This window comes from Babesia bigemina, scaffold Bbigscaff_76816 (genome assembly GCF_000981445.1).
Source record: "Babesia bigemina genome assembly Bbig001, scaffold Bbigscaff_76816".
Classification (NCBI taxonomy): domain Eukaryota; phylum Apicomplexa; class Aconoidasida; order Piroplasmida; family Babesiidae; genus Babesia; species Babesia bigemina.
Window position 1 is genome coordinate 1 of NW_012237341.1, and position 9087 is coordinate 9087.

At 48.2% G+C, this 9087-nt stretch overlaps 2 protein-coding genes across 2 annotated transcripts; both read left to right on the forward strand.

Annotated features, from left to right (window-relative positions):
* Positions 1-1146: 1146 nt before the first annotated feature.
* BBBOND_0005940 (hypothetical protein, conserved) lies at positions 1147-6249 on the forward strand (the record flags this gene model as incomplete). Its single annotated transcript, XM_012915420.1, has 1 exon — positions 1147-6249. One exon carries the CDS (start codon positions 1147-1149, stop codon positions 6247-6249), a length of 5103 nt encoding a protein of 1700 aa, XP_012770874.1.
* Positions 6250-7408: 1159 nt separating this feature from the next.
* Positions 7409-8219, forward strand: BBBOND_0005950 (hypothetical protein, conserved; the record flags this gene model as incomplete). Its single annotated transcript, XM_012915421.1, has 4 exons — positions 7409-7483; positions 7573-7608; positions 7723-7803; positions 7857-8219. 4 exons carry the CDS (start codon positions 7409-7411, stop codon positions 8217-8219), a joined length of 555 nt encoding a protein of 184 aa, XP_012770875.1.
* Between the last annotated feature and the right edge of the window lie 868 nt (positions 8220-9087).

A 9087-nucleotide genomic window follows, 5' to 3' on the forward strand; every position in this document is an offset into this window, starting at 1 on the left:
CCTTACATCGCCCCTTAACCCACTCTACATCGCCCCTTATCCACTCTACATCGCCCCTTTTTCCACTCTACATCGCCCCTTAACCCACTCTACATCGCTCCCTAACCCACTCCACATCGCTCCTTTACCCACTCTACATCGCCCCTTAATCCACTCTACATCGCCCCTTTACCCACTCTACATCGCCCCTTTATCCACTCTACATCGCCCCTTTATCCACTCTACATCGCCCCTTTATCCACTCCACATCGCTCCCTTATCCACTCCACATCGCTCCCTTAACCCACTCCACATCGCCCCTTTACCCACTCTACATCGCCCCTTTATCCACTTACATCGCTCCTTATCCACTCTACATCGCCCCTTTATCCACTCCACATCGCCCCTTAACCCACTCTACATCGCCCCTTACCCACTCTACATCGCCCCTTAACCCACTCTACATCGCCCCTTTACCCACTCTACATCGCTCCCTAATCCACTCTACATCGCCCCTTTATCCACTCTACATCGCCCCTTAACCCACTCCACATCGCTCCTTAACCCACTCTACATCGCTCCCTAACCCACTCTACATCGCCCCTTTGACCACTCTACATCGCTCCCTAACCCACTCCACATCGCTCCCTTATCCACTCTACATCGCCCTTAACCCACTCTACATCGCCCCTTAACCCACTCTACATCGCTCCCTAACCCACTCTACATCGCCCCTTTGACCACTCTACATCGCCCCTTTACCCACTCTACATCGCCCCTAATTTACTCTACATCGCTCCTTTATCCACTCTACATCGCCCCTTTACCCACTCTACATCGCCCCTTTATCCACTCTACATCCCTCGAATTACCTCGCCATACCACCGCTATGACATCTATTAACCATCCTAATAACTTGTGCCTTGTCACCCTTCACTTCCCCTCTTCCACCTCTGCCACTGCCCTGACCATGTGCCGCCTAGGGAGCTTCACAAGAAATTTGGTAAAATTTAAAACTTCAAAAATACCTTAAATAACAACCCTACTAACATCCTTAATAATCTTTGCACTGGCCTCGAAACCTTCCTCGGCTTCTCCTCTGAGTCCAAAGGCTACACTGGTGACGGTATTGTGTACTCTGACTTGGACAGGCTGTGTGACGGGGTGATGGGATTTTTGAGTGGTGTGCTTGGTGCGGTGAAAAACACTCAGACATACAATGTGGGTAAAAAAATATTACAAAACTTGGTAAGTAATGAAATTACAAAATATTTGTGTTCAGGTCACGATGGTTTCACTAAGCTTCTTCCCATCCTGACTCAGGGGATCGAGAGGTACAACAAGGAAGTGAGAGACTCGAATGAGAAAGTTAAGAGGCCGATTGAAGACTTGTTAAATCAGGTGGGTGATGCATTTACGAACAAGGTAAATGATTTATTGTCAGGTCCAAATGATCACGAAAATGTCGACAAAGTCCAGGCGGCGGAGAAGCAGATTAAGAACATGTTTCGAGACGAGATAAAAACATTCAATAACACGTTTAATAACGCATATAATTTCACTACTAAAATTGAAAAAACAGACATGAAAATTGCAATTCACTACTTAAATTCCTCGTTGCAGCTTAGAGTGAAACACGGCGTCAGTAACGTGGCCCATGAGATTAAGCGGCTAGAGCAGGTGGCGGATAAGGAGAGTAAGGCGCTTGAGGAGACAAAAGAGAAAATAAGCGCTACACTTAGTACGTTGACGACAGGCGTAGATTGTAAAATTGATGAGCAGATTCAGGCGTTTGTTAGACGGGTCAAGGAGAAGGTTAACGTCATCTTGGAGGAGCTAAACGCAATTAATAAGCAGCTAACTAGCCACGTAAATGCGCTGTATGAATGGATTGAGAAGGCCGACAAAACGTTGGAAAAGACTTTGAAGAAAGTGGATGACATTATAAAGATGGTTGATAGGGAAGATCCTACTAAATACCCGAAACAAATAGGTATGGAGATCGAGCAGGTTGCAATACAGGTGAACATGCTGCTGAGTGCGGGTAACGAAACGATGGACAAGATTAGAGGTTTGGTGCCGGAGGCGCATAAACAATTAAAGCTCCTTGAAGATGCAGTGATGTACGACTTGAATGGCGTGCAAGAGCGACTGCTAACAGAAATTGGTAATTACGTTAAGGGTTACGTTGGAAAAATTCAACAGGAGGTAAAGAAAATTACGGACCCATACACAGGACTGGAGGGTGTTAGGCAGCATATTGTATATGAGTATACAGAGGCCTATAAGAATTTCGATGGTGTGGTACAGCAGTGGATCGTAGAAATATTGGAACATAATGTATCTGTTAAAGACACGATTTCCGAGTATGTAAGAATTGGCAACGTCAGGGGTAAATTTAATGATGAATGTATAGATACGGGGAAAAGAATCATCAAGCCGACAGCTTTTAAGCAAATTGCAGATGTGATTAAGCAAAAGATAAAAGAACTCGGAGTCGTAATGGAGAATGCCACCGTTGATATGGCTCATAAAAACGATATTCAAGCGAACATCACAGCTGTACACGAATCTATCTTCACCTTTACCAAGTTGCTTGATCAGAAATTTGAAACAAAAAAACCCACGTCCAGGACTAGAGAGAGTTTTGTCGCAGGCGTAGGCGCAGCGATCGAACATGCTGTAGTTGATGGAGATGTGAAAACGTTATCTCAAAGTCACATCACACCCGTCGTTACAGCCATTTTAGATGCGTTGTACACGAAATCCAACCAGGCTCTCACTGAACTTTCATCGTTAACCGGTGAGGATAACGGCGACGATAACATAGGCAAGCACCTAGATGCTGCACAAGGTGTAGCTGGAGAAATATTTGCGCATCTCGGAACGGCAATTGAGAGTGGAAGCCTCTCAACCTACAAATCCGGCAAAACGAAAGCTGGTATATCAGACTACTACGTTGACAAGGACATATCTGAGGAGCTGGAGAAAGAGTTGCCGCAAGCACTGGATGAGCGTGGAAGTGGTACAAATAAAGTTAAGTTAACGAAGTTCACGTCGTCCTTCACCAATGCAAGAAGAGATGGCGCGGACAACACCAAGAAAAAAGCACTCGTGGACAAAATCAACGAAATCCAAACTAAGATGGACGAAGCGCTTCAGCCAATCGGCAATTACAGCATCTATGCTGGAGACCATCTACGGGAGATTGGAAATAAACTTAATCGTCTATGCGAGGAGATACGGCAGGCAGCGGGAGAGGATAACGCCGAAGGGGTAAGGAAGCGGTTGAAGGAGCTGAAGGAAAGGTATTTCCTGAAAGCTGATGATTACTCAACAAAAGCTAAAGAAAGCATTAGGAAAATTCACTGTGACATCAGCACTCTTCAAAGAAGCCTCGCGGACGGACCCATTAACAAGATCAGCGGTTTGGTTGCATTCCTCACAAAAGCCGAAACAGACGTCGCCAAAGCGCTCAAAGAAGAGGTACACGGGGACATCAAAAATGCCGAAGACAAACTCACCACTTCTGCCCGCAAGCAGTATGTTTGCGCTATCAAAGAATTGTTCACATCGTTCGCTGAAAGGGTTAAGAAGGATTTCCAATCTCTGCCGAATTCTCTAGATCTTGATTTGAATGCGGGTCTCAAAGGGTTCATGGGCAGAATGGCAACTACATTCATTCCTAACGTTAAACCAATTGATGCTCTGCCCAACTCTGACTCTGTGTTAGCTACTCAGCGAGAATCTGCCCTCAGTCAAGGCGCCGCAATACTGAATACAGCAGTTAACCTGTTTGTGCGTGCTCTGAGAGAACAAAAAGAATTCATGCCTGACTTAAAACTAATCAAACCCGTGCACGACGCCTTGGACAACTTGCTTAGTGGCCTTGTAACTTCGCAGTGCTACGACCATACATTTAGCGATAATTTGAACGCGTTTAGACATGCTTTCGAAGGATTCAACCCATCCAAATTCGGTGAGCCTACGACTGTGCTCACTCAGGCACTCAAAGAGGGACTCAATGGGCTGACCAAAGAGCTAGGTAAAGCCTATGTGAATCGGTACTCCGGACTGACGTACGATGAGTCCGACGCAGCCAAATATGGCAAAGCGTTCCTGACGCTCCTTTGTATCGTACACGAGGATCTCGATACATTTAGTAGGCAGTGTAAGAGCAACGGCGCTTGGTATGACAAGCAATGCTGTGCGAATGAGAATCGCCAAGGCAATCCATTTGGGCAGTTCATGGAGCGGTGTGGATTTGACGTTGCAAGCAGTGAGACTTCGAAGGACGGTGAATTAAAGCATCCGTCTGTCAACTTTACGGGTAAACACATCTACAAGAAACTACTTGAGAAGCAATTCACAGACGCGGAGCGGATTAAACATCTCCAAAGTTGTGAGTCAAATGAACACAAGAAACGTAATAACTTCGATCTGCTTGATATTACTCAGTGCCTGTTTCACCATGCAGAGAAGTACAACGAGCTGTGTCACATACCCACTGCGTCATCAACCAAGGTGCCAAGCAGCATATACGATATGCTCATATGGTTTTGTAGTCTACCCTACAGTGCCGTCTATCCAACGCTGTTACGTGACACTATAAGCGACCTTGTTACTGACAAATCTAAGCAAAAGCCACAGGCGCACGACGGGCTGGAGTTCACATTCATCGATCCGGCGTCGCAATCCCTAGCAGCCTACCCAGACAACATACCGTACAGTGAAGTTGTCTCCGCACTCGCACATCTTTGTTCCAAATCCCACGACATTCTCACCTGCATCGTCGGCTACGGCGACGCATACACCACCTACGGCAGCGACTATTGCAATAATTCATTTGGATTTAAGTATCCCTCCTCAGGGGAGGATTGTTTGCAGATGATTACTGATCTCCTTCGTCGGCTTCTCCATTGTCTTCGGTATCTGCATAAACAGTGCGGCGTAACGGCCAAGCTCAACGGTTGGTCCGACTGCATATTCGGCAAGAACGTTAAGTCTGCCAAATGGGAGTGCAAAGATCACTCAACTGACGAACCTAATTGCCAAGCAAACGACAAGGTAACGTGCCAACCAACTTGCCAAGCAAAATCGCCCCTTCAGTCCTACCTAACTGATTGCTTATATGGTCACTTGCCTCATCAACTCACCAGTGTTGGATGTAAATCAACGTGTAAGTCATGTCCTGGTGGCTCTCCCGGGATGCCGTGTTTAACGCCTCTCGGGTTTAGGGCCTTTTCCGGCTCCACTCGCAAGGGTACGGACCTATGCGAGGTGCTCGATGCATTCTTCTCTAACGATTATCTGTCATCGCTGTTCACGCTAGCTCCGCGCCCGCCGGCAACGCTACCGGAGCATATCGGATTTGCGTTGTCACTTGCAGCGGCGCTTAATGATCGGAAGCCAGTCACGAAGCCCGCTCAAGAATCGTTCAGCGATGCATTCGAGAAGTCCATCAAGGAAGCCACCATCAGCCTTCATGATAATCCCTCAAATTATACTGCCGCCGTTAAGAATGCCTATAAAAACACACAAAGTCACGACGGTCATAGCCATCCCCCAGCGACGGAGGCGGACGTATACACGCTTATGTTCCCATCAACTTGTTTGCGTTCAAGCGACGACACGCTGTACTGCGCTCCATACCTGTATACCCTAGGCACGGATACGCATTATTATCTCGCCTACCAACATTCAAATCTCTATCTGTCATGGACGGTGTATCTGCCCTGGACATTTTATTCATACCTTAGAAGTCTACTTGAGGCCTTCAAAAATGTTTCCTGCCAGGAATGGGAGTGCAGCAGATGTATGCATCGCGGAAAATGCAAGAAGGGCCAGCATGGTGTCGACTACAATTGCCAGTGCAGAGGTATAATAGAGTGCCGTGGCGTAAGTAGCGCATTCCATAAATACGGATTCACATTCGGCGACCCTGCAATTCTGTCTGAGGTGGAAGGGAAACGATATTGCCACAACTTCTACAACCAACTCGTTAACGTCTTAAAATCGAATTGCTTTGCTAAGTTATTTGATAAATGCGACGAATTCCTGTGGATCATCCGACAACCGTTCACCTATCTCGTCCTCGCGCTCTGGTCACTATCCCTCTTGTACCTCATCTGCGTAATGGTTGGCAGACTGGATGTGCTTCACATACGCTCACACCTGAGATCACCATCATCGCACAAGATAACGGCGCAATCATTGTTGGCGGCAGCGCAAGTCGGAAGGCTTGCCAAGATATCGTATCTACAACCGTAATTGTATTCACGTTTGTAATTCACACAACTCACCTAGCATATCACCTACTCACCTAACTGACAAACGTAGTCTAATGTCTGTAATTACTCTACCGGCAACCTGTGAACTAAATAGCAGCTAGATTAGGTGATGAGTGAACGACCAAGCAACGTGTTGACCTAGCACCCAGGCAAAGTGTTAACCTAGCACCCAGGCAACGTGATAAGCAAGCACCCAGGCAAAGTGCTAAGGTAGCAACCAGGCAAAGTGCTAAGCTAGCAACCAGTCAAAGTGGTAAGCTAGCACCCAGGCTAAGTGTTAACCTAAGAACCAGGCAAAGTGCTAACCTAGCACCCAGGCAAAGTGTTGACCTAGTACCCAGGCAAAGTGCTAAGCGGGCAACCAGGCAAAGTGCTAAGCTAGCACTCAGGCAAAGTGCTAAGCTAGCAGCCAGGCAACGTGTTAACCTAGCAGTCAGGCAAAGTGGTAAGCTAGCAACTAGGCAAAGTGCTAAGCTAGCGCGCAGGCAAAGTGCTAACCTAGCAACCAGGCAAGGTGGTAAGCTGGCACCCAGGCAACGTGCTAAGCTAGCACCCAGGCAAAGTGCTGAGCAAGCACACAGGCAAAGTGGTAAGCTGGCAACCAGGCTAAGTGGTAAGCTAGCAACCAGGCAAAGTGGTAAGCTAGCAACCAGGCAAAGTGGTAAGCTAGCAACCAGGCAACGTGCTAAGCTGGCACACAGGCAAAGTGCTGAGCTGGCGGATGAACCGTAATTTGGTGGGTGTTGTAGCACGTTGATTGCCCGGTGCTTTGAGTTGTGCGTTGACTGTGAGAGGCGTCCGCGTTGCCCATTGAGTCAGTGTCACGTGAGGCTGGGTGATTGGTCGCTAACGTAGGCGGCCGTGAGGGCCGCGGCGGGTGACCTAAGTCGTGTGTTGCGAGTCACTGGCAGGGTGGCGTAATCCGCGGTGGCCCGTTTAAGTCGCATTTATAGGCGGCGATGTAGCGATTGTTAGTATCACATTTAGGCACGTAGCCGACACGCTCCGCCAGCATGGCGTCTATACCGCGGCTCGTAGCACGGTGCTGCTGCACTGTGGGAGTGGAGCGCACGGGGATCGCTGCAATTTTAATGGCGTCGCGAATAGTAAATCATTTAGTGACAGTTGGTGCTGATGACATGCGTTGCGTCAGGCGCAGCCGTGGTATCCCGGGCAGCGTGGGTGTCGGCGGCCTGGGCTGGGGGGACACAGGGGTGAGGGTGAGGGTTGTAGTTGGTGAGTGCTTGCTAAGATACGTGTTGCAGTTGGTGAGTGCGTTGCTAGGTGATTGACATGTTTGCAGGTTGAGGGGACTGGGAGCGGCAGTGGTAGTGTTGCAGTTGGTGAGTGCTGCTTGAGTGATTGACATGTTCGCAGGTTGAGTGACTGGGAGGGGCAGTGGTACGTGTTGCGGTTGGTGAGTGCGTTGCTTGAGTGATTGATACGTTTGCAGGTTGAGGGGAGTGGGAAGGAGAGGGGAAGATGTCTAAAGGGACGTATGGAGGTCTACCTTGTAACGATTGTAATAATGGGTGTATATTGCTCGTGAAGTGTAATTGCTGTTATTGGTGTTGTGAAAAATGTCAGGGTTACAAATGCTCATACTGTAAAAACTTCTATCTTATGCGCGACAAAGGCCCGTCACAGCAGGAACGTCATCCGTCAGATTGTGGGCAACAATGTAGTACGTGTAAGAAGCCCAATTGCCAATGTCCATGTCGTCTAAAGAAACGCTCTGCCTCCGCTTCATCGCAATCCGACTCCAACCATGTACAGTATGTCATCGCCGACGAGGGTTATACCTCTGCGCAAACTTACACAAAGGACACCTCCACGTCCCTCATTCCTATCATCATCGTCCCCGTCGCCCTCATCATCCTCGTCATCTGCGTCATGATCTACTTCCGCATTTGGCCGTTCCACAGGGTGCGCTATCTACTGCGCAGCTGATCACAATAACCTAACTGGCAACTGACATCTAATGTTGTAGACAGTAACGATTGCGTTGATGGCAAATTACATGAGCAGTAAGGTGACCATATCCCCGTCCCTTACATCATCGTCCCCGTCGCCCTCATCATCGTCGTCATCTGCGTCATGATCTACTTCCGCATCCGGCCGTTCCACAGGGTGCGGTATCTACTGCGCAGCTAATCGCAACAACCTAACAGGCAACTGACATCTAATGTTCTAGACAGTAATGATTGCGTTGATGAGCAAGCACATGAGCAGTGAGGTGACCATGATCCCCGCCCCTTACATCATCGTCCCCGTCGCCGTCATCATCGTCGTCATCTGCGTCATGAGCTACTTCCGCATCAGGCCGTTCCACAGGGTGCGGTATCTACTGCGCAGCTGATCGCAATAACCAACTGGCAACTGACATCTAATGTTATAGACAGTAAGGATTGCATTGATGAACAATTACACGAGCAGTGAGGTGACTACTTCCCCTCCTCCCTACTCCTCCACATCATGGTCATCCGCCTCGACCTGCTCCACATCAAATCTCACTTACATAGTCCCTCGAGTCATCGCATCGCTGCTCAATCACTACTCGCTGCTGCACGTGTTAACAAGCTTAACAGAGTGTTTTATCTGCAGCCGTAATCGCACTCTCGTGTTTACTATCTACGCTCACCTAGCATATCACCTACTCACCTATACAACTAATTGTTGTCTAATGTTTTGAATCAGGCATTAATCGTTGTATGTGATTGTGTCATACAAAGCTAATGTGTTGACTAACGTGCAGCCCAACGTGTTGACCAAGGTGCTGACCAACGTGGTGACCAATGTGCTGACCAATGCCATGACC